The sequence below is a fragment of the Strigops habroptila genome, chromosome W (genome assembly GCF_004027225.2).
Source record: "Strigops habroptila isolate Jane chromosome W, bStrHab1.2.pri, whole genome shotgun sequence".
Taxonomy (NCBI): domain Eukaryota; kingdom Metazoa; phylum Chordata; class Aves; order Psittaciformes; family Psittacidae; genus Strigops; species Strigops habroptila.
Window position 1 is genome coordinate 17,715,107 of NC_044301.2, and position 25,535 is coordinate 17,740,641.

General features: G+C 45.5%; 1 protein-coding gene across 1 annotated transcript in view; it reads left to right on the forward strand.

Moving 5' to 3' along the window:
- The first annotated feature begins 16,905 nt into the window (after nt 1-16,905).
- LOC115619081 (E3 ubiquitin-protein ligase KCMF1-like) overlaps nt 16,906-25,535 on the forward strand; it is a 118,057-nt gene continuing 109,427 nt past the window's right edge. Inside the window, exon 1 of the mRNA XM_030511112.1 lies at nt 16,906-17,016. Coding sequence (XP_030366972.1) covers nt 17,001-17,016 — 16 coding nt within the window. The 5' untranslated portion in view covers nt 16,906-17,000. The remainder of the gene's footprint in view (nt 17,017-25,535) is intronic.

The following is a 25,535-nucleotide window of genomic DNA, read 5'->3' on the forward strand; positions in this document are numbered from 1 at the left end:
GCAGTCAGGTGAAGTTCCCGATGACTGGAAAAAGAGAAATATAACCCCATTTTCAAGAAGGGGAAAATGGAAGACCCGGGGAACTACAGACCAGTCAGTCTCATCTCTGTGCCTGGCAAAATCTTGAAGTAGATTCTCCTGGAAAGCATGCTAAGGCACATGAAAAACAATGAGGTGGTTGGTGACAGCCAACATGGCTTCACTAAGGGCAAATCCTGCCTGACCAATTTGGTGGCCTTCTGTGATGGGGCTATGGAACTGATGGACAGGGGCAGAGCAGTTGACGTCATCTACCTGGACTTGTGCAAAGCGTTCGACACTGTCCCGCACGACATCCTTGTCTCTAAATTGGAGAGACATCAATTTAATAGATGGACCACTCAGTGCATAAAGAACTGGCTGGATGGCCACATGCAAAGAGTTGTGGTAAATGACTCAATGTCCTGTTGGAAAACAGCAACGATGGTGTCCCTCAGGGATCGGTGTTGGGACTGGTCCTGTTCAACATCTTTGTCGGTGACATGGACAGTGGGATTGATGTGCCCTCAGCAAGTTTGCCGACGACACCAAGCTGTGTGGTTCAGTTGATATGCTGGAGGGAAGGGATGCCATCCAGAGGGACCTTGACATGCTTGTGAGGTGGGCAGATGCCAACCTTATGAAGTTTAACCAAGCCAAGTGTAAGGTCCTACACCTGGGTCAGGGCAATCCCAGGCACAGCTACAGGTTGGGCAGAGAAGAGATTCAGAGCAGCCCTGTGGAGAAGGACTTGGGGGTGTTGGTTGATGAGAAACTGAACATGAGCCGGCAGTGTGCGCTCACAGCCCAGAAACCAACCGTATCCTGGGCTGCATCAAAAGAAGCGTGACCAGCAGGTCAAAGGAGGTGATCCTGCCCCTCTACTCTGCTCTTGTGAGACCTCACTTGGAGTATTGTGTACAGTTCTGGTGTCCTCAACATAAAAAGGACATGGAGCTGTTGGAGTGAGTCCAGAGGAGGGCCACGAGGATGATAAGAGGGCTGGAGCACCTCCCGTATGAAGACAGGCTGAGAGAGTTGGGGCTGTTCAGCCTGGAGAAGAGAAGGCTGCGTGGAGACCTCATAGCAGCCTTCCACTATCTGAAGAGGGCCTATAAGGATGCTGGGGAGGGACTCTTCCTTAGGGACTGTAGTGGTAGGACAAGGGGTAATGGCTTCAAACTTAAACAGGGGAAGTTTAGATTAGATATAAGGAAGAAGCTCTTTACAGTGAGGGTGGTGAGGCACTGTAACAGGTTGCCCAAGGAAGTTGTGAATGCTCCATCCCTGGCGGTGTTCAAGGCCAGGTTGGACAGAGCCTTGGGTGACATGGTTTAGTGCGAGGTGTCCCTGCCCATGGCAGAGGGTTGGAACTAGATGATCTTAAGGTCCTTTCCAACCCTAACTGTGGCGTATGAACAGCACGGACTCAAAGCATCTTCATGCAGCGAATCACTTTATTGCCTATTGCTCTAGCTTTTATACCATTCTAGCAAAAGATATTTTTAGCCTATTGCTCTACCTTTTATACCAAGCTAGTTTTAGCACGTCATGTTTAGTTCCTGGTTTACAGTTTTGTTTTTTCAACATTCTTTGTCATTTCACAGTCCCAAAATAACCAGTTCCTTATCTTTCTGTTCTCCTGCTCTGTCCAGCTGGGTTGCTCTGCTTAATCACACAGTGTACTTTGCTTCTTCTTTAACTCTTTCTTCGCCAGCCAAGCAGTTACTTTGGCAATAATCAAATAGTTTCCATCCTCTCCTACACCTAACTATTCTATGATTCTATGATTCTATGATTCCTTGGGCTAAATATAAGTCTATTTGCTTTTGAATGCTCTTCTCAGCTTCCTGGTAAATAGGATGCTGTTTTAAAGCCAGAGGGGGGTATCCTCCCTTTGTTTTCATGTTTACAGGTTGAGCTGAACCTAGTAATCCCACATCAGCGCTAGTTTTACTCCACAGCTTTGTTGGTACTGATTTCAATACTTCCGGTAGTTTTGGCTCATTTTGTACGCCAAAACTATAAGCCATAATTATTGTCTATCACTTCAGATGACAAATGTAATTCTACATCCAGAGCCTGAAAGAGATCTCTCCCTAGCAGGCACTCTGGGGAGTCCTCTGATAATACAACTCACCCCCATATACACTTCTTTCCTATTGTTACTAATAGGACCTTACTCAAGTTCTGTTTTTTTTGTCCTTTTGTTGCCAATTTGGGGCTTTTTAAACAAAGACACAGTCTAGTTTAGAAAGGAGAATTTGTTTATACTAGGCAGGGTACTCGGTGGAAGTCTCTACAAATCAAAAACCCTGATGATTGTAACTTTAAGCTATTTATACATTTTGACAAACAAATCAGTGTCCATTGGTTGAGAATTACACAATTTGTTCATTAATTAGTATTCCACCCCTTATTGGTTAAAATGCCCTCTCACTTCTCATGCTAGTCAGGCTTCTTTTGAGTTGGTGGGTTTCGTGAGTCGGTGGGCCATGAGTAGGTGGTCGTGCTGGCCCCTGCACGAATTACCTTTTACTGCCCAATTTCTTCTGGGTAGTTGTCCTGGGTTCAGCTATAGCAGTCATTTTTTCTCCTTCTTAGTAGCTAGTGCAGCGCTCTGTTTTGACTTTCATCCTGGAACAATGCTGAGAACACCGATGTTTTTAGTTGTTGCTAAGTGATGTTTACTCTGACCAAGGACTTTCTCAGTCTCATGCTTTGCCAGGGAGGAGGGGAAGCCGGGAGGAAGCAGATACAGGACACCTGACCCAAAGTAGCCAAAGGGGTATTACATGCCACGGCATGTCATGCACAGTATATGAACTGGGGGGAGTTACCCGGAAGGCCCAGATTGCTGCTCGGGTCGGGCTGGATATCGGTGGGTGGGTGGCGAGCAATTGTATCCTCTCCCCTTGTTATTTCCCTTATCATTATTATTATTGGTGGCAGCAGTAGTGGTTTTGTATTATACCTTAGTTACTGGACTGTTCTTATCTCAACCTGTGGGAGTTACATTCTTTTGATTCTCCTCCCCATCCCTCCGGGAGTGGGGGGAGGAAGAAGGGGGGGAGTGAGCGAGCGGCTGTGTGGTTCTGAGTTACCAGCTGGGCTTAAACCACGACAGTTCTTTTTGGCGCCCAACGTGGGGCACAAAGGGTTGAGATAACAACAAATCTGACCAGAGTGTGTCTAATCATATTTGTGATAAGCATTCATTGTTTCAGATTAATAGTCACTCGTCACAATATTGATTTATTGGCTTTCAGAGTTGTTGTGCTTGATCTCAGAATTTCAGCATGTCGTAACTTACTTAGAGCCAGTATTTGCTGGTTTAATGTTTATCAGCTGGGGGGCATGGGCTAAGGTTCTCATTTCACTGTACTTCATGGTAATGACTTGTAATAGAATAGACTCATTGATCATGAAACTGGTCTGGCATGTGTTCCCAGAGTTGCCATCACCTCTATACTTTGGGAGGTATATAATGAAATTTTTCTAGCAATTACATATCTTTTTTTTTCTCCTTGGGGGGTCAACCTACGAAGGAGGCATTCCCTTACACACTCCGCTCCCCCACCAGGCTATTTACAGCAGCATTTGATAGTTCTGAAGGTTTTGGATGGCCTTTGAATACCCTTGAGACCTGCCTGCTGATTGTGCTGGGGATCAGCACGTTGGCACACATACGGAGTGTGTTTTACCCACAGCTATCCCACTCTGAGAACACCCTATTTCATATGATCTCGAAAGTTAAGCAGTATCGGGTTCAAATCTGGTCTAGGGTTAGACGACGATATAGGAGGACCACCAAGAGATTTTCCCTGAGGCTGGACAGTCATGAGTGGCAGGGTGTGTGGGATAGTATGGGCAAGTATCTAGGCCAGTGGGCCCCTCCAGTGCTTTGGAACTTCACCCCTGAACAAGTGCAAAATCCGGAAAATCTAGTAAAACACTTAAACGAGGTGTGCTGTCGTCCTGGTTATACCAGAGAGGAACAACTTGCTGCAACGTGCTGGGGCTTGGCCTACGCCTACAGAGCCCTGCTCAACGCTATCCAGGACCTTCAAATGGAAAAATACGTCTCTGGATCTGATGGCAAAACAACAGACAATGCAGCTACTCTAACTACAAGCACAGCCCTGCCATCTGAAATGGACTGATCCAGACTGCACTGGAACAGGGGCAAGATCCAGAACACCCGCAACACATTGATAATATTATCGTGTGGGGCACTACAGCAGAAGAAGTTTTTGAGAAAGGTATAATAATCCAAATAATAATAATTTGGATAATCCAAATCCTGCTGAAGGCCGGTTTTGCCATAACATGGAGTAAGGTCAAAGGACCTGCACAGGAGATTCAATTTTTGGGAAAAAAATGGTAAGACGGATGTCGCCAGATCCCCACAGATGTGATCAACAAGATAACGGCAATGTCAACACCAACTAACAAGAAAGAAACACAAGCTTTCTTAGGCATGTTGGGTTCTGGAAAACGCACATTCCAAATTACAGTCTGATTGTAAGCCCTCTCTATCACGTGACCTGGAAGAAGAATGATTTCAAATGGGGCCCTGAGTAACAACAAGCCTTTGAACAAATTAAACGAGAAATAGTTCATGCAGTAGCCCTTGGACCACTCTGGGCCGGGCCAGATGTGAAAAATGTGCTCTATACTGCAGCCAGGGAGAAGGGTCTTACCTGGAGCCTCTGGCAGAAAGCACCAGGGGAGACTCGAGGTCGACCCCTCGGCTTTTGGAGTTGGGGATACAGAGGATCCGAGGCCAGCTACACTCCCACTGAAAAAGAGATACTGGCAGCCTATGAAGGGGTTCGAGCTGCCTCAGAAGTGATTGGAACTGAAGCGCAGCTCCTCCTGGCACCCCGGTTGCCTGTGCTGGGCTGGATGTTCAAAGGCAGGGTCTCCTCTACACATCATGCAACTGATGCTACATGGAGTAAGTGGGCCGCACTAATTGCACAACGAGCTCAAAGAAGATATCCCAGTCATCCAGGAATTCTAGAAGTCATCATGGACTGGCCAGAGGGCAAAGATTTTGGAGTGTCACCAGAGGAGGAGGTGATGCGTGCTGAACAGGCCCCACTATATAATGAACTGTCAGAGAGTGAGAAGCAATATGCCTTGTTTACTGATGGGTCCTGCCCTATTGTGGGAAAGCATCAGAGATGGAAGGCAGCTGTGTGGAGTCCCCTGGGACAAGCTGCAGAAACTGCTGGAGGAGAGGGTGAATTGAGTCAGCTTGCAGAGGTGGAAGCCATCCAGCTGGCCTTGGACATTGCTGAATGAGAAAAATGGCCAGTACTTTCTCTCTGTACTGACTCATGGATGGTGGCAAATGCCCTGTGGGGGTGGTTGCAGCAATGGAAGCAGAGTAACTGGCAATGCAGAAGTAAACCCATCTGGGCTGCTGCACTTTGGCAAGATATCAGTGCCTGGGTGCAGAACCTGGTGGTGAAGGTACGCCACGTAGATGCTCATGTACCCAAGAGTCTGGCTGCTGAGGAACACCAGAACAACCAACAAGTGGATAAAGCTGCTAAGATTGAAGTGGCTCAGATGGACTTAGATTGGCAACATAAGGGTGAATTATTTTTAGCCCGGTGGGCCCATGACACCTCAGGCCATTAAGGCAGAAATACAACATCTAGATGGGCTCGTGATCGAGGGGTGGACTTAACAATGGACACTATTGCCCAGGTTATTCATGAATGTGAAACGTGCTGCAATTAAGCAAGCCAAGGGGTTAAAGCCTCTCTGGTATGGAGGACAATGGCTGAAGTACAAGTATGGGGAGGCCTGGCAGATTGCCTATATCACACTCCCACCGACCCGCCAAGGCAAGCGCCATGTGCTTACCATGGTGGAAGCAACCACCAGATGGCTGGAAACATATGCTGTGCCCCACGACACTGCCCAGAATACTGTCCTGGGCCTTGAGAAACAAGCCTTTTGGCGACACGGCACTCCAGAGAGAACTGAGTCAGACAATGGAACTCATTTCTGGAACAACCTTATAGACACTTGGGCCAAAGAGCATGGCATTGAGTGGGTATATCACATCCCCTACCATGCACCAGCCTCTGGGAAAATCGAACGGTACAATGGGCTGTTAAAAACTACACTGAGAGCAATGGGTAGTGGGACTTTCAAACACTGGGATACACATTTACCAAAAGCCACCTGGTTGGTCAACACTAGGGGATCTGCCAACAGGGCTGGCCCAGCCCAATCAGAACTTTTACATCCTGTAGAGGGGGATAAAGTTTCTGTGGTGCACATAAAGAATTTGTTGGTGAAGACAGTCTGGGTTATTCCTGCTTCAGGTAAAGGCAAACCCACTCGTGGGGTTGCTTTTGCTCAGGGACCTGGATATACTTGGTGGGTAATGCGGGAAGATGGGGAAGTCCGATGTGTACCTCAAGGGGATTTAATTTTGGGGGAAACCAGCCAATGAACTCAATTATATGCTGTTGCCTGCTCTATAACACTTTTATAGCCCACCAGCTAGATATCTTCATGTCACCATCAACTGACCCTGACTTCCCTCCGATCATCACCTCAACAAAGAATGAATTTTGATGAAACCAGACAAGCTCAGCAGTGACCAGACGAGTTTGGCGGTGTCATCAGCAGGCAACAACCCAGTACTACACACCGTCCCTCCTGCCCTGAAAGACTATTACAAGAGATGGAGCCTGACATCATGGACTGGATGAATTCAGCAACTTTATAGGGATTGGTCCATGGACTAGGGAATGATATCTTTCTCTTTGTGTGTGGGTGTGGGTGCATAGATATATGTATGTATGGGACAGGGGCGATGGTGTGTTGAAATATGTGGGATCTGAGCATGACGTGAATGGTATGGAATAAGGGGTGGATACTGTCCTGGGTTCAGCTATAGCAGTCATTTTTCTCCTTCTTAGTAGCTGGTGCAGTGCTGTGTTTTTTAACTTTCAGCCTGGGAACAACGCTGATAACACCGATGTTTTTCATTGTTGCTAAGTAATGTTTACTCCGACCAAGGACTTTCTCAGTCTCATGCTCTGCCCAGTATAGAAACTCCATATACAAGACAAATTAAAAGCTAACACCCCCCATTCCAAAGGATGCTCTCCTGGTTTTGGCAAAGGCCCCAACCCTTGGATAACTACTGTCATGGTTTGAGCCAAGCTGGCAACTCGGAACCACGCAGCCACTTACTCACTCCCCCAATCATCCTCCTGCTGCTCCCGGAGGGATGGAGAGGAGAATCAAAAGGATGTAAATCCCACAGGTTGAGATAAGAACAGTCCAGTAACTAAGGTATAATACAAAACCACTACTGCTACCACCAATAATAATAATGGTAAGGGAAATAACAAGGGGAGAGAATACAATTGCTCACCACCCACCGACCGATACCCAGCCCGACCCAAGCAGAGATCTGGGCCTTCCAGGTAAATCCCCCCAGTTTCTATACTGGGCATGATGTGCCGTGGTATGGAATACCCCTTTGGCCAGTTTGGGTCAGGTGTCCCATCTCTGCTTCCTCCCGACTTCCCCTCCTCCCTGGCAGAGCATGAGACTGAGAAAGTCCTTGGTCAGAGTAAACATTACTTAGCAACAACTAAAAACATCGGTGTTATCAGCGTTGTTCCCAGGCTGAAAGTTAAAAAACACAGCACTGCACCAGCTACTAAGAAGGAGAAAAATGACTGCTATAGCTGAACCCAGGACAACTGGTGATCCTTGTGATTAGTCTTCATTATTTTCAAATAGCTCCATCTGCATGTACAACTCCAAATGTGAATTTTGAGTCTGTCCTTCTGAGAGTTCCAGAGCCCTTATTAGTGCTGTTAACTCGCCTTCTGTGCTGATGTACTGCTTGGCAACGCTTCGGCCTCAAGTTCACATCGTGTGGTTACTACCATGTATCCGGCTCTTCGGGTTCCATTCCTGATGAAACTACTTCCATCTACAAAAATATCCATATTTGCTTCCAGAAGTGGTTCATCCTTTAAGTCTGCTCAGCTAGAAAATACTTGCTCAATTGTCTGTAAACAATCATGTTCCAACTCTCTTTCTCCTGGAACAGACAACATTGGTGCTGGATTCACAGTTGAAGTTACCCATACTAATCAGTACTCATCTGAATGGGGCTTTTTCACCAGCAATATGGGAGTGTTAAACTCCAACTGACATTCTCTCAAGAGTCCATGATTTACAAAGTGTTTTATCAGTGGTTCCAAACCCCATCCTTGCTTAGAGTTTAATGGATTATTGTTTCCATCTTAGCGGTTTTGCTCCTTGTTTCAATGATATTACCACAGAATCATAGAATCAACTAGGTTGGAAATGATCTTTAAGATCATCAAGTCCAACCGTTACTGCAGGACTGCCAAATCCATCACTAAACCATGTCACTAAGGGCCTCATCTACACATTTTCTGAACACTTACAGGGATGGCGATTCTACCGCTGCCCTGGGCAGCCTGTTCCAAAACCTGATCACCCACTCGGTGAAGAAATTTTTCCTAATATCCAATATCCCCTGGCACAGCTTGAGGCCATTACCTCTTGTCCTGTCACTTGTTACTTGGGGGAAAATACCGACCCCCACTTCACTACAATCTCCTTTCAGGTAGAGGCAGAGAGTGATAAGGTTCCCCCTGAGCCTTCTCTTCTCCAGACTAAACCACCCCAATTCCCTCAGCTGTTCCTCATCACACTTGTGCTCCAGAACCTTCACCAGCTTCTTTGCCCTTTTCTGGACCAACTCCAGCACCTCAATATCTCTCTTGTAGTGAGGGGCCCAGAACTGAAAACAGTACTCGAGGTGTGGCCTCACCAGTGCCGAGTAGAGGGGGATTATCACTTCCCTGGCCCTGCTGGCCATGCTATTTCTGATACAGGCCAGGATGCTGTTGGCCTTCTTGGCTGCCTGGGCACACTGCTGGCTCATGTTCAGCTCCGTCAATCAGCACCCCCAGGTCCTTTTCCACCAAGCAGCTTTCCAGACACTCTTACCCAAGCCTGTAGCGTTGCAGGGGGTTGTTGTGGTCCAGGTGCAGGACCTGGCACTTTGCCTTGTTGAACCTCATACCATTGACCACAGCCCATCGATCCAGCCTGTCCAGATCCCTCTGCAGAGCCTTCCTATCCTCCAGCAGATCAACACTACCACCCAACTTGGTGTTGTCCACAAATTTACTGAGGGTGCACTTAATCCCCTCATCCAGATCATCAGTGAAGATATTAAACAAGACTGGCCCTAATACTGAGCCCTGAGGGCCACCACTAGTGACCAGTCGCCAACTAGATGTGACACCATTTACCACCACTCTTTGGGCTCTGCCATCCAGCCAGTTTTTAACCCAGCGAAGAATACACCTATCCAGGTCATGAGCAGCAAGTTTCTCCAGGAGAAGGCTGTGGGAGACAGTATCAAATGCTTTACTTAAGTCCAAATAGACAATGTCTACAGCCTTGCCCTCATCATCAAGTTGGGTCACCTTGTCAAGAAGGAGATCAGGTTGGTCAAGCAGCACCTGCCCTACATGAACCCATGCTGACTGGGCCTGATCCCCCCATTTTCTCACACGTGCTTTGTGATCTCACTTAAGATGACCTACTCCATGACCTTCCCCAGCACTGAGGTCAGGCTGACAGGCCTGTTGTTTCCAGGGTCTTCCTTTCTGCCCTTTTCATAGAGAGGTGTCACATTGGCCAACCTTCAATCCTCTGGGACCTGCTCACTAGACCAGGACTGCTGATAAATGATGGAGACTGACTTAGCAAACTCCTCTGCCAGCTCCTTCAGCACTCTTGGGTGTAACCCATCCGGCCCCATAGACTTGTGTACGTCTAGGTGGAGCAGGAGGTCTCTAACCATTTCCTCCTGGTTTATGGGGACTTCAGTCAGCTCCTTATCTCTGCCATCCAGCTCAGGGGACTGAGTACCCTGAGGATGGCTGGTGTGACTATTAAAGACTGAGGCAAAGGCAGCATTAAGTACCTCAGCCTTTTCCTCATCCTCAGTCACTAGGTTTCCCCCAGTATCCAGTAGAGGATGGAGGTTCTCCTTGGCCCTCCTTTTATTGCTAATATATATTTGTAAAAATATTTTTTATTCTCTTTTATGGCAGTGGCCAGATTTAGTTCCAGCTGTGCCTTTGCCTTTCTAGCTTTCTCCCTGCATAACCTAACAACATCCTTGTACTGCTCATGGGGTGACGGTCCCTTCTTCCACAGGTGATAGATTCTCTTTTTTTTTTTCCTGAGTTCCAGCAATATCTCCCTGTTGAGCCAGGCTGGTCTTCTTCATGGCCAGTTTGATTTTCAGCACATGGGGGACTGCCTGCTCCTGCGCCTTGAGGATTACATTCTTGAAGAGTGTCCAGCCTTCCTTGACCCCTTTGTCCTTCAGTAATGTTTCCCAAGGAATTCTTCCAACCAGCGTCCTAAACAGGCCAAAGTCAGCCCTCTGGAAGTCTAAGGTGGAGGCTTTACTGACCTTCTTCCTGACTTCTCCAAGTCGCTTTGCCCAAGACGTCCTCCAACCATCACATCACCCACCAGTCCTTCTCTGTTTGTGAACAGCCAATCTAGCCAGGCGTCTCCCCTAGATGGCTCACTCGCCAGCTGGGTTAGGAAGTTATCTTCCACACCCTCCAAGAACTTCCTGGATTGTTTTCTCTGTGCTGTATTGTACTGCCAGTAGACATCTGGTAGGTTGAAGTCCCCCATGAGAACAAGGGCAAGCGATCGTGAAACTTCTCCCAGTTGTTTGAAGAATGCTTCATCCGTAGCTTCATCCTGGCTGGGTGGTCTATAACAGACTCCTACCAGGATATCAGCTTGGTTGGCCTTCCCCCTGATCATCACCCACAAACATTCAACCTTCTCACTCACAACATTGAGTTCAAGGCAGTCGATGTACTCCCTGACATACAACGCAACCCCACCACCTCTTTTTCCTTGCCTATCCCTTCTGAAGAGCCTGTAGCTATCCATTGCAGCACCCCAATCATGTGAATCATTCCACCACGTTTCTGTGATGGCGATTATGTCATGATTTCCCTGCTGCACAATGGCTTCCAGCTCCTCCTGTTTGTTGTCCATGCTGCAGGCATTGGCATAGATGCATTTAAGTTGCCCTGTGGATCTGGACTCCAACAGTGGCATGCCACCCCTCAGCTCATTTCTGGCGAGCCTGGTTTTATCCCCTTCCCCCTTCAAACCTAGTTTAAAGCCCTCTCTCTATGAGCCTTGCTAGCTCCTGGGCTAGGATCCTTTTCCCCCTTTGGGACAGTTGTACCCCATCTGCCACCAGCAGGCCTGGTGCCGTGTAGACTGACCCAAGGTCAAAACCCCTCAAATTCTGATGGTGACACCAGTCATGGAGCCAGGAATTAATTAACATGTTTTTTCTGACGCTTCCATTGTCATTGTTTGCAAGTGGAAGGAGAGACGAGAAGACTACTTGGGCTCCCGAACCCTTAACCAGTCGCCCCAAGGCCCTGAAGTCCTTCTTGAGTCCCCTCAGGCTTCTTGTTGAAGAGATTTCCTCATTGCCCACCTGGAAGACTAGTAAAGGACAGTAGTTACTGGGCCGTACCAGACAAGAGAGTTTTCTGGTAACGTCCCTTTACTCTGGCCCCAGGGAGACAGCAGACTTCCCTGTGAGTCGGGCCCTCTGTTTCTCTCAGGGTGGAATCACCAATCACAACCACTCTTCTTTTTTTCCTAGTAGAGTTGGATGTGATGCAAAGCATTCTCTGACCCTCCTGTGGCGACTCTTCTAACCTGATGATCCCTTATCTACTTCATCATCTTCCTCATTTTCCTGATCCTCAAGTACCAGGGCCTCAAATCTGTTATAGAGGGGTACTTGGGAAGGTGACATGAGCTGGGGGGTAATATGCTGTCTATTCTGAGGAGTAACCTTTTTCCAACCTCCCCTGTCTCCTAGGTCCCCCCTATCTGCCTGATGGCAAGAAGGTAGGGGATCCTTAATTTCTTTTGTTTTGTGTGGCTGGCTTGCTTCTCTCAGGGATGGTAGAGTGCAGCTCCACAAGTCAATCTCCTCCTCAGAGTCCCTTATACTCCTTAGCCATTCCACCTCTTCCTGTAGCTCTGCCACCATGCAGAGCAAATCATCAACCTGGTGACACCTTACACAGCCACCAGCTAACTTCATCAACAAGCTCTGGAACTCACTACAGCCAGACACCTGGACGGCTACATGTTTTTGAGGGACTTCTGTCTGGGTCGCCATGTCCTTTCTGGCCAGCAGAGAGAACTTTATCTTGTTTGCTTTCTGTGGAGAGGATGCCATCCTTGAGCACCTTCTCAATGACCACTGGCTGAGCTTACTTAAGCTTGCCGAGCTTTTGGGCTCTTCCCACTTGTCCTGCCTGCATGAACTGAACTGCCGCACCACACTCCAAGTTGCTCACGCTCCCAGGGGGAGTGTTTTATCTGTTCACGGGGTGGCAGCTGTCCCTCCTGGCATCAGCTGCTCGCATCACCAGAGCTGCTGGGTCCTGGGCAAGTCCTGGTAAGGACTTGTGGCTCTCCACAGGTTAGGCCACCTGTGATCTGCCAGGTGCATCAGTGGCCCAGACCAATTGATTTACTGCATTGAGCACTTCCTTAGAGATAGCCGCTGTTTCTTGTTCTCCCTCTTTGTTCGCCTGTGACATAAATACTTGTGCCTTCAGGGATTTATCTTCTGGAATATGTATCTGAATATCTCCTTTATCAAAACTTATTTGTGTATTCAGTTTGTTTAACCAGTCTCTCCCCAACAAGGGCATCGGACACTCTGGGATATATAGAAATTTATGAGTAAAAACTCTTTTGCCAATTCCACAACTAAGAGGTCAGAAGAAAGGCCATACTTCTCTTTTCCCAATCACTCCGATCACAGGCATTGTTTGCTTGCTTAATTCCCCTTTTTGTGTATTTAAAACTGAGTATGTATCTCCTGTATCCACTAAAAATTTAATTTGTTCTCACCCCCTGAGGGTAACCAGGGATTCGGTTGGGTATTTCTCTAAATTCTCTAATTTCACCATTGCTATGTCCACAACCCTTGACTTTTATTAAGAATATTTCTACCTCCTGGGCAAGTAGGGGGTGTTGGGCATTTCCCATTAGTTGGGCGACAAGGGGGTTTTATCTCTGTTCGCCTCAGTCCCTTAGTATCAATTTTACTAGAAATATTGATGGGACTGTACTTTCTCCCATGATTAATCAACCCCTGGGTAACTCCCCTCCCACATCCATACTTTCTTTTCTGTCTTTCGATCAGGTGATAGCAGTCCTTCCAGGGGAGCAAAGGCCCTTTTGCTTTGGGATGTTGCTTGTATCTTTCCCTGCAATTGGATCCCCACAGCTTTCAGAGAGTTGGGAAGACCCCAAATGAGGGGAGTCATACATTCAGGATTGACTGGTATCATCATCGGGGACTCCTATTTAAGTCTAAGCTCCCGATCGTACATCTTTTGCAGATATTGGGTGTCCTGGGTTCAGCTGTAGCAGTTATTTTTCTCCTTCTTAGTAGCTGCTGCAGTGCTGTGTTTTCGACTTTAGTCTGAGAACAATACTGATAACACACCAGTGGTTTTAGTTGTTGCTAAGTAATGTTTACTCTCATCAAGGACTTTTCAGTCTCATGCTCTGCCAGTGAGGAGGGGGCACAAGAAGCTGGGAGGAAGCAGACAGGACACCTGACCCAAACTGGCCAAAGGGTTATTCCATCCCATGGCACATCATGCCCAGTATATAAACTGGGGGGAGTTACCCGGAAGGCCCAGATCACTGTTCGGGTCAGGCTGAGTATCGGTTGGCAGGTGCTGAGCAATTGTATTGGGCATCACTTGTGTTTATTGTTTGCTTTTCCTTTCCCCCTTTCAGTTTTATATTCTCTCTCCTTGTTATTTCCCTTATCATTATTATTATTGGTGATAGCAGTAGTGGTTTTGTATTATACCTTAGTTACTGGACTGTTCTTATCTTAACCCATGGGATTTACATTCTTTCCATTCTCCTCCCTATCCCTCCAGGAGCTGGGGGGGAAGAAGCGGGGGGAGTGAGTGAGCGGCTGCGTGGTTCTGAGTTACCAGCTGGGCCTAAACCATGACAATAATACATGGACATTTTAGTCATTGCTGAGCAGTGCTTACACAGATACAATGCCTTTCCTGCTTCTCACACCACCCCACTGGTGAGTAGGCTGGGGGTGTACAAGAAGTTGGGAGGGGACACAGCTGGGACAGCTGACATCAACTGACCTGGCTTTTATTTCCCTCTCTGTTATTTTCCTTTTCATTACCATTTATTATTATTTCAATTATTAAATGGTTTTTATCTGAACCCACAAGTTTTCTCATGTTTACCCTTCTGATTCTCTCCCCCTATCCTTCTGGTGGGGGGTGGTGTGTGTGCGAGTGGTTATGTGGTGCTTAGTTGCTGGCTGGGGTTAAACCACTACAACCATCAACCATGCAGTATTACTGGGGCAGCCTTTGGGCTTTGTGCTGTGCTGCAAGACACAGCCAATACCGTCCACTAAAACGGATACCCAGAACAAAATGCCAACTTCAAAAGAACACGTGCATGGTGATGTAGTGATCCTAACTTCTAGATAACTGTACATCAAGAAGTTAAGAGATCCACACAACAATTAACGTAAGCCAAGGCCTGCATTGTGTGCACGTATCCTTTAGCCACAGGATAAACTTAGCCAGTTTATTGTAACAGAGGAGCCTGCAGGCAGCTCCCACCTGGTACCAGTGATTTCACGCCCTGCATTTCCTTGCCTTGATCTAAAATGAAAGCATTGAGTTCTCATGTAAGCATAAGAGCTCAAATGATCAAAATGGGGTAACCCTTTCTACAGACAGGGTTTGCATGGTGTGCTGCACCCTGATCAGATGTCCATTCAATACTGCACAACTCTGGGTTCCCAGCATCTGAAGCAATGTAACATCTATATTATCCTCTCCTTTATAGTGTTAGCTCTAAGAAATAGCATTTTAAATGATACATTATAGAGTCTAAACACCTTTCTTAACGGGATCATCATGAACCAGCACCTCCTGGTGCAAAACACCCTCCTCCCTCTCTACTCCCCAATCCCTCTTCCCCACCCTTCCCCCTTTCCCCCTCCCCCCTTCCTCACACCCCCCCCTCTCTACTTTCCCCTCTTCCCTTTCCCTTTAACCTCATGCCCCTGTGCCGCCTCCTTCTCCCCCCTCCCCATACCTCCCTCTCACTTCCTGTCCCCTTCACAACTCCCCATTTTTCCCATCTCACTCTCACCCCTTCCCTCCTCCTCTCCCTACCCCCTCCTTCCTTCCCTCTACCACCCCTCCCCCACCCCCCCTCTCCCCTCCCATGGTAGGTGTTTTACCTTTACAATTTCTTCTCTAGACTAATGTCTTTTTACAAAAGACAAAAAGTTGCAGGGAAAGCAAATAAAATTCTGCAAGTCACAAATTTTTTGCTTTTTCATATTTTTTTATAACATCCTGCCTCCCCCCTTCCCAACTATGTGGCTCTCACTTCTCAGGACATGTCTGTCACAGTAATGAGGCATTGAGGCATGCTGCTATCTATCTTAAACCTCTTATGGGAAAGCTCCTGCAGCAGTCAGGAACTATGCAAGGTTTGGAGCTCCCCCTCCCCACACATCTCTAACCTTTGGAGCCTAACACTAGTAAGAGGCAGAACAAAAAAAAAAAAAAAGCACAGAGAAGTATGGGAGTATCCCACTAAAACGGCTTAGTTCACCTATGACAAAACAGTATATTACTGTGGCCACAAGGTTGCCCTCTCTTCACCTCTCAGCACTTCGCAGCCTAAGCAGAAACACTGACAATTATCAAGACTAGGTAAAACCCACGTGTGTGCAATATGGTCCCTGTTGCAGGCAGGCCAGCATTTACTTTTCTCAGCTGATTAAGCAGCTACCTGAGCACCCTCAGCATTGCAGGAGTCAGGCAGCCAGGACGGGGCAGGAAGTATCAGATTCATCACTGCTCACTATGCCTCCCCGAATTACAAGAGAATTATAGAGAAGATTTTACAAGCCACACTAGAAAGGAGAGGGAATGGAAAGTACCATGAACCACCTCGCTGAACTTGTCCCCTTCCTCAAGGCTGCTGTCAGGTTGCTGCTATTCCTCACTCTCTGGTGTCCTTACTAAGGGATGAGGAAGATCTCCGTACACCCGCAAAGACGCGGCCCCACCGCTACAACAGGGGCGAGAGGAGAGATTCTTCTCCCCGATTCCCCCGGCCGGAATGGCGGAGGAGGCTGTCTCTGGTGAATGCCTGGAGACAGTAGTCTTTCCTAGTTTGGAGAAAGAAGGGGATAGCCCTATCCAGTACATAAAAGCTATGCTCAACCCCACGGCTTTCCCTGCGTTGGGTGGTGCCGATTTCCTTTTCATAGGTTGTGTATTTTCTCTTCCTTCCTGTGCAACAGCTATTGGACAGAGAAGAAATTAAGAGTAAAAGAATTAAAAAAACAAAAAAACCCAAAACAGGTAGAGAAGGAAAGAAAGTGGGACGAGAAAAAGCTAAGGGGTACAAGAAAAATTCAGTGTTCTTACAGTAACAATAGAAGAAGAAACAGAAGTGAGGACTTAGAAAGAGGAATGTAGATTAAAGCGGCGGAAGAGGAAGAGAGGCCTAAGATTCACTGCATCGCGGCGTCTGGGAAGTCACAACTGGTGGATCCGCCCCCTTGAGGGAGGGAGACAGGCAGGCAGGCCGGCTGGCTGGCTAGCCAGCCAGGGCCGTAGGAACAGATATCTCTCCTCCCCCCCCTTCTTTCTTTTTTTGTTGCTTGTTCGATTCGCATTTGGGGGTCAGTGCGTAAGGTGGGAGGGACCTAGGCTAAAGCGACGCCCGAGCAGCCCAGCGGGAGCCTAGAGACAGGCCTAGGCTACAGCTTCAAAATTAGGATGTCCCGACATGAAGGTGAGAGACCCAAGGCTGCGGAAGGGGGGGAGGGGGGAGAGATGTCCTTGAGCCCTGTACGGTATTAGGGCCTCGCATGGCGCCGTGTGAGGTGGGTCAACATGGCGGCAGCACCACCGTCGCTGTGAGTGGGTCGCGGAAAGTAGCTAAGGTGGGAGGAGGAAGGCGGCAGCCAGGCCTCGCAGGAAGTGTGTGGGAGGTGGTGGCCATTTCCGTTACGAATAGGCCCTGAGCCCCTTTTTTGCCGTTACTATGCATGCATGCTAGGCCTGTGCTCGCTAATGTTGAAGGGCCTGCTGCGGCTTGAAGTGCGTCTGGTCTCTGTCGCCCCTTACTAGCCTGCGACTTAGACCTTGTTTTGCCCCGGACAAGGAGTGTGTCCGAGGCAGATAACAGCTTTGGTATAATGGGGGGGGGAGAGAGGGATGTGTGTGACAGGTGTAGAAGGAATTAGTGCACGTAATTGGTTGTGATGTTGAGATTGGGAGGGAGTTTATGCAGTCTTCATGGCCTTGTTCAGGTGTAGTTTGTATTTTGATAGCTTGAGAAGTAATCTATTCTTTTTTAGTTTTGTATTTTAAAAGGGGAAACATACCAATGTAGTAGCAGTTTTTGTAGAGAGATCATACAATTATTTTGTGTGTTTGTCCTTGTTCTTATGGTATTGTGGTAAGTGAAGTGGATAGTTAAGGATTTAATAAGAAAAAGTGAGAAGAACAGAGAGAAAAATGAAAGAAGGGAATTAATGTAGAGGGACCTTGTGTGATATTTGTAAAGATGCTTGCTTGGTTTTCTTTCTCTTCTTACCAGTAGTTGTTCTAGTATAAAATATTCTGCAGAAGTTCAGCCTTGTATCTTGAAAGGATAATTTTTTGCTTTGTTAGGAACTACATTTAGCACCTGTCTCCATATACAATTTTGATTCTGCTACAGCTGTGAGAATATTTTTTAAAGGAATGGAGATATCTCTATTTAGTCTTAATGTTTTTAAAGTAATGTGATGGAAGACTTCAGTGTTTGGGAGTACTGACTTCTAGATGGAGGGTTGGTAGCTCGATGTTGAACTAGACTATGATGGCTGTTCAGTGTATAGGTATAGTATTTTGTGCGTGTGCTTGCCTGTTAAAGACCAGTCTTGCCTGAATCTACTAACCAAATCCTCTTGTTTCTTTTCTGATTAGGCTTGCCATTTGGTTTTTTTGGGTTTTTTTTTTTGTTTGTTTTTGTTGTGGTTTTTATTTTTTGTGTGTGTGTGTTTGGGTTGTGTTTTTTGTCATGTGTGTTTTTGGTTTTTTTTGTTTTTTTTATGGGGATTTTTGGTGGTTTGTTTTTTTTGTTGTTGTGGTTTTTTTTTTTTTTGTGGTAAGGGGTGTTTTGTTTGTTTGCTTTTCCCCAAAGAGGGTGGGTGGGGTTCTTGGATGCAGACAATAAGGCAAATGTGAGCAACAGTGAGTAAAATAAGGGTTAATAAAAAGTTCTTGTTTGTGGTTTTGTTGGAAGTACTCTAAACTGCTGTGGTATATATCCATAGTATGTGATACTAAGCAGGGTAGTAGGATACAGACTTGTTAAATTGCACCGGTTAAAGCTACAAAAGTGGTATGATGTTGTTCAGTGTTGTGATGTTTTAATAAAGGAGAATAATGATCATAGAATCATAGAATGGTTAGGGTTGGAAGGGACCTTAAAGATCATCTAGTTCCAACACACCTGCCATGGGCAGGGACACCTTCCACTAGAGCAGGTTGCTCCAAGCCCTGTCCAACCTGGCCTTGAACACTGCCAGGGATGGGGCAGCCACAGCTTCTCTGGGCAACCTGTGCCAGTGTCTCACCACCCTCACAGGGAAGAACTTCTGCCTAATGTCCAATCTAAATCTACCCTCTTTCAGTTTAAAGCCATTCCCCCTTGTCCAGTTACTACATGTCTTTGTAAAAAGTCTCTCTTCCAATTTCCTGTAGGCCCCCTTTAAGTATTGGAAGACTGTTATAAGGTCTCCCCGAGCCTTCTTCAGGTTGAACAAGCCCAGCTCTCTCAGCCTGTCTTCATAGGAGAGGTGCTCCAGCCTTCTGATCATCCTCGTGGCCCTCCTCTGGACTCGCTCAACAGGTCTATTTCCCTCTTGTGTTGGGGGCCCCAGAGCTGAACATAGTACTCCAGGTGGGGTCTCATGAGAGTGGAGCAGAGGGGCAGATGGCTCCAACCCAAGTGTAGGACCTTGCACTTGGCCTTGTTGAACTTCATGAGGTTCGCACAGGCCCACCTCTTGAGCCTGTCCAGGTCCCTCTGGATGGCATCCCTTCCCTCCAGGGTGTCAACTGCACCATACAGCTTGGTGTCATCTGTGAATTTGTTGAAGGTGCACTCAATCCCACTGTCCATGTCGACAACAAAGATGTTAAACAGTGCCAGTCCCAATACCACTCATTGCTGGTCTCCACTCGGACATTGAGCTGTTGACCACAACACTCTCAGTGTGACCATCCAGCCAATTCCTCATCCACAGAGTGGTCTATCCATCAAATCTGTGCCTCTCCAATTTAGAGAAAAGGATGTCATGCACAATGGTGTCAAATGCCTTGCACAAGTCTAGGTAGATGATGCCAGTTGCTCTTCCCTTATCCACCAACACTGTGGCTCCATTGTAGAAGGCCACCAAATTTGTCAGACACAGGTTTTCTCTTAGTGAAGCCATGATGGCTGTCACCAATCACCCCCTTACTGTCCATGTGCCTTAGCATAGTTTCCAGGAGGATCTGCTCCATGATCTTGCTGGGGCACTGAGGTGAGACTGACCAACCTGTAGTTCCCTGGGTCTTCCTTTTTTCCCTTTTTAAAAATGGGAGTTATATTTTTCCCTTTCCAGTCAGCAGGAACTTTACTGGACTGCCATGACTTCTCAAATATGATGGATAATGGCTTGGCAACTACATCCACCAGTTCCCCCAGGATCTGCGGATGCATCAGGTCCCATGGACTTGTGCAACTTCAGGTTCCTTAGATGGTCTCAAACCTGATCTTTTCCTACAGTGGGTGGTTCTTTGTTCTCTCAGTCCCTACTGTTGCCTTCTGTGACTTGGGCAGAGTGGCTGGAGCTCTTGCTGGTGAAGACCGAGGCAAAAAAAGTTGTTTAGTACCTCAGCATTCTTGTCTCAGGTGACCAGGTCTCCTGTTTCCTTGCAGAGGGGGTCCTCATTTTCCCTTGTCTTCCTTTTATCCCCAATATACCTATAATGTTTCTTGTTGCCCTTAATGTCCTTGGCCAGATTGAGTTCTGTCAGGGCTTTAGCTTTCCTAACCTGATCCCTGGCTGCTCAGACAATTTCTCTATATTCCTCCCAGGCTACCCATCCTTGCTTCCACCCTCTGTAGGCCTCCTTTTTATGATGGAGTTTGTCCAGGAGCTCCTTGTTCATCCACGCAGGACTCCTGGTGTTCCTGCCCTACTTCTTTGTTGGGATGCATCGCTCCTGAGTTTAGAGGAGGTGATCCTTGAATACTGTCCAACTTTCTTGGCCCCCTCTTCCCTCCAGGGCTTTATCCCATGGCATTCCTCCAAGCAGATGCCTCAAGAGGCCAAAGTCTGTTCTGAAAGCCAGGGTAGTGAGCTTGGTATGCAACTGTTATCAAACCTGCTTTTTTTTTTTTTTTTTCTGATTAATAGAGATAGTGTTTTGAGGTTTTTCTAGTGGATATTAGGTTTTGTTTGTAGCAAGGGGAATTATGATTTTCTCACTTTTACTATTCATTAGCAGAAAATGAAGTATGGAAATAAGTTTATGTGTGTGTTTTTTTAATTGGAAACAGGTATATTGATATTCTTTTATGTTTTTTAAAAATTAAAATAGTTATCTTCTAGTAAACTTGATGGTAATGTTACATTGTTGAGATAAATATCCTTATATCAGAAGAAGGAAAACCCATGTCAAAACTGAGAAGATATAAAGCTGCAGCAACGGTTGTTTTGTGATAGATTCTTATAGGAACCTGGTTTGTCTTGAGTTTTCTTAATTTATTTTTTTTATTACCCATTTAACATTTTTAAGTGTTAATTTTATATTAGTTATAAGGTTAGTATAAGTTGCCTCGATGTACAGTCTGTGGTTGGCTGAGACCTCTCAGTCTGTAAATTGGTGGCAATTGTTTTTGCGAGGATAAAGTATAGGAGAGAAGTGACTTTCAAACATGTTAATAAATAGTATTTTTGCTGTGTGTTTTTTGTCAGAATAGCTTGTTTTTGCCAGAATCGGTTTTGTGATGGGAAAGGATATGTTTGAGAAAATAAATGCTGGACAACTTGGAATTCCAATGTCTCGGGGCTCTAAATAAGTATCTGATGGAGGAATAAGCTTACTTTTCATTAGGGTGTTTTGGTAATTTTCTTTGCTTTGTGGCAAGAAATTAAGTCATGCTGTGGATTAGAAGTGTGTTGGGAGACAGGAAAAGAGTAGAATTCAACCACCCTCTTTTTGCCATTGACTGTTTAATACCTTCAGAAATGTAACAGGTATAGAACTTCAAAAATTATCCAGAGTGGAGGATGTGGAGGAAGGGAATAGTGGGATAGTAACATTTTGAAATAAGACAATTATTTGAGCTAGGGGTGACTAGAATGTCTTACAAGGAACTTTAGAAAGAGCTATATAAGCTCAGTGCATGAGAGTCATGGTTTAAGCCCAGATGGTAACTCAGAACTACGCAGCTGCTTGCTTGCCCCCCCCACACACCCAGAGGGAAGGGGAGGAGAATGGAAAGAATGTAAACCCCATGGGTTGAGATAAGAACAGTCCAGTAACTAAGGTATAATACAAAACCACTACTGCTGCCACCAATAATAATAATGATAAGGGAAATAACAAGGGGAGAGAATACAATTGCTCAGCACCCGCCAACCGATACCCAGCCCGACCTGAGCAATGATCTGGGCCTTCTGGGTAACTCCCCCCAGTTTCTATACTGGGCATGGTGTGCTGTGGTATGGAATATCCCTTTGGCTAGTTTGGGTCAGGTGTTATGTCTCTGCTTCCTCCCAGCTTCTTGTGCCCTTCCTCCCTGGCAGAGCATGAGACTGAGAAAGTCCTTGATGGGAGTAAACATTACTTAGCAACAACTAAAGACATCGGTGTGTTATCAGCATTGTTCTCAGGCTAAAGTCGAAAACACAGCACTGCACCAGCTACTAAGAAGGAGAAAAATGACTGCTACTGCTGAACCCAGGAGAATGAGTGTCACAAGATGAGTGAAATTAACTTGTTTTAAAAGGAAAAGCAATAAGGAGAAATTAACTTTTCAGGTATCTTAAGGTGTCTGCTTCAGTGGTATCAACTTGGGGAAAGGTTGTGGCATATCACTGTAGATAATCATGCTTCTGTTTTTACTTCTGTGTGTGTTGGTAAGATATGAAAAATATTACTGCATTTAAGAAGCTGTTCAGAACAGCAAGGTTGTCAAGTTGAGCACTCGGAAGTTGGGATGTGCTGGAACTAGCTTGCGCAGAGAAATTGGCCCACTTTCAGTACATGCACTGTGAAATTATGTAGCCAGATATCTTCTCTGTCGTACTCTGCCTTGTCAAGGGTGTATAAGGAAGGAGACTGTTGTATATAGGGGAGGATCAGATGAGGCATTATAGAAAGAATTTTTGTGATGTTGAATTTTGTTGTGGAAAGATGGATTCATTCCTGCCTCTTCTATGGAGTTCTTGGGAAATACCAGGCAAATCAACTTGGACAAGAGTTTACAGGTTGCCGCTGTCTGTGTGCTGCTCATTTCATGAAGGCCCAACTGAAAATTTTGGGCATTCATAGCTGCGAGACTAATACCTGCCAATTAGTGGCTTTTATTTTAGTTGTTGGAAATGTTTTGGCTGCACCTTCCAAACAAAATGCATTCTTAGCCTAGGGAACTTTAGGTGGACAAATGCAGTAGTTAAAGGCTGTGAAAATGAGTCATAAGAAGAAGACCAGCAAACAGTTAAATTTAGGCAGCACAGTCAGATTTCAGTATAACAGTGTTATAAACTAATGTATGTAGCTTGAATCCCCTCCAAAGAACTTGATGTGACTTAGGGGGGGAGACAAAGGACTATTGCATGAATAGAGACGGGGAAAAAAAAATCTGTATCTTCAAGATTGACAAAGAGAATCCAAAAAGAATAAATAGCTTTAATGTAGATGAAGAGTGCCTGTAACTGTGTGGGTTTTGTTTGCAGGTTTTATTTGCAGGTTTTGTTTTTTGTTTGTTGTTTGTGGTTTTTTGTGGGGTTTTTTTGTTGGGTTTTTTTTTTTTTTTTTTTTAAATACAAGAACAGAAGGTTATACAATTAAAGAGGCTGGTGATTTAAACCTGATTAACAGAAGTGCTTTTTCACACTGTGTAACACAGAAAAAGTTGGATTCTATCTCAAACTTTGTATTTCATGTCTTAACTATTTGAGACTAGATTCTCTACAGCAGTCTTTTAATGTCTGATATTCTGTGATGTTCCTATGACTTGCCATGAATAGTCAGCTGAATCTCTGACCTGAACTCATGCCAATTCCTATGTTCTTATGTAAATAAGATCCTTAATGCCATTCACATGTATTGGGTTTACTTGGCAAAGATTTGGTGGCAGGGGCTGCAGGGGTGGCCTCAGTGAGAAGAGACATGGGGCTGCCCATGTGCTGGACAGAGTTGGTTCTAGCTGGCTCTGCAAAGGACCCACTGCTGGATAAAGCTGAGCCAGTCATTGAAGCTGATGGCACCTCTGTGAAAACAAATTTAAGAAAGGGTGAAAATGCTGTGCAGCAGTGTGCAAGAAACAATCTTGCAGAATGCATGGTCAGAAAAAAAGGAGGAGGAGGAGGTGCTCCAGGTGTTATAGCAGGTATATTTCCCTGCAGCCTACAGAGAGGCATGGGAGCAGGCTGGTGGTGAGACCTGCGGCTTGTGGAGAGGATTACAATGGAGCAGGCTCCAAGAGGGAACTGCAGCCCATGGAGAGGATCTGGTGCAGGAGCAGGCTAGTGGTGAAAACTGTGGCCCATGGGGAGGACCCTATTCTAGAGCAGCCTTTTCCTGAAGGACTGTAGTCTGTGGAGAGGACCTATGCTCAGTAGTTTCACTGGTTTCCAGTATGTCTAAATAATGTTGTTCGTTTTGAGCCATTTCATGAAGCTTTATTTTGCATAAGCTTGACAACTCTCTAGAGCCTACAAGTGAGGTCTCTGCAAAGTTAAAATATTGTTTTTCCCTTATAGAAGTGCCTTCAACTTTTCTTATCACTTGCATAAGTGCTCTTCATTCATAGAGTTCAGAAGTGAGTACAGATGCTTGACCTTTTTCAGTCTTTGGTTCAAGGCTGGAGCCCTTTTGGAACATGAACAAAACCCTCAAGGTACTTTGAAAAGTGACTAGGTGTATTGTTTAAACTAAAGTTGAATCCCTTTCCTCAAATGTTCTTTTTGTTAATTTATGCTTTTGAAGACAATGTATTTTTATTTTTTAACTATGTTTTATTTATATGTTTTATTTAATTTTTTAACTATGCTAAACCTCTATAGACTGCAAAAAGTTGTCTGCGTTCTTTTTTTGTGGCACTAAGGACTTGATCTCAGCTGTATGATACAGTTATAGTAGTCTATGCTGCTTTAGTTTCATTTATTAAAATGAGGCAATATCTTTGAATTATTAGATTTATATAGTTCAAGAAGAAAAAAATAAATTAGAAGCTCAGGATGCTAGAGAAGTTGCATATAAACAATAAGGTTGAGAATACTTCTGTTTTCTACCTGTGGTTGTTCTAAGGTCTCTGCAAATGGCGCAGAAGAAAAGCATAGGCTCTAACTTGAAAAAGCTTGATCTGTTTTTGTAATGTATGTTCTGTGGTCAATATTACAGCTGCTGCATTAGGGCCTTTGCTGTATCATAACTCTTCTTTGATAGACTAATGCAGGATTAAAAAAGTTTTGGACATCTTTTGATATTGTCAGGAGGATGGTATGAGTTGCTGAGCTGCTTCTGAATTAGTGTTCTGCAAAGCAATGTTGCCAGTGCTATAAGGTGGTGACTGCTATGGCATATGTGGTAGAATGTAGGAGAGCAATTCATCCTTAGGATCTCTTGCAGGAGCCAGGGTGGGCTAACTCTATAGAGAGCTCATAAAAGATGTAAAAATAAATTTAATACTGGGAATATGGAAGTTCTGTGTTACAGTTAGACTTACTCTCTAAGCTAGAGCACCCCCAAAATGCCACCTTCTTAAAAATGGCTCTGAAATGAATAGGTGGAATATCAAGCTCATGTATGTGGGTACATTACATAACTAGAGAACTGTGCTGTCTTGATGTGGTAAATAGGGTAATGGAGTTGTACATTTCTGTGATGTGCATTCTTAAAAGGAAGCTTGAGAATACAGCACACGGGTGAGACCATCTTATCATGCTTTTCCTGTTTCATGACATTAACATAGTCCAAAGAACACAATATTTTCATATCCTAACTTCTACAGGCAGTTTTTACCATACTGCTATTTATCAT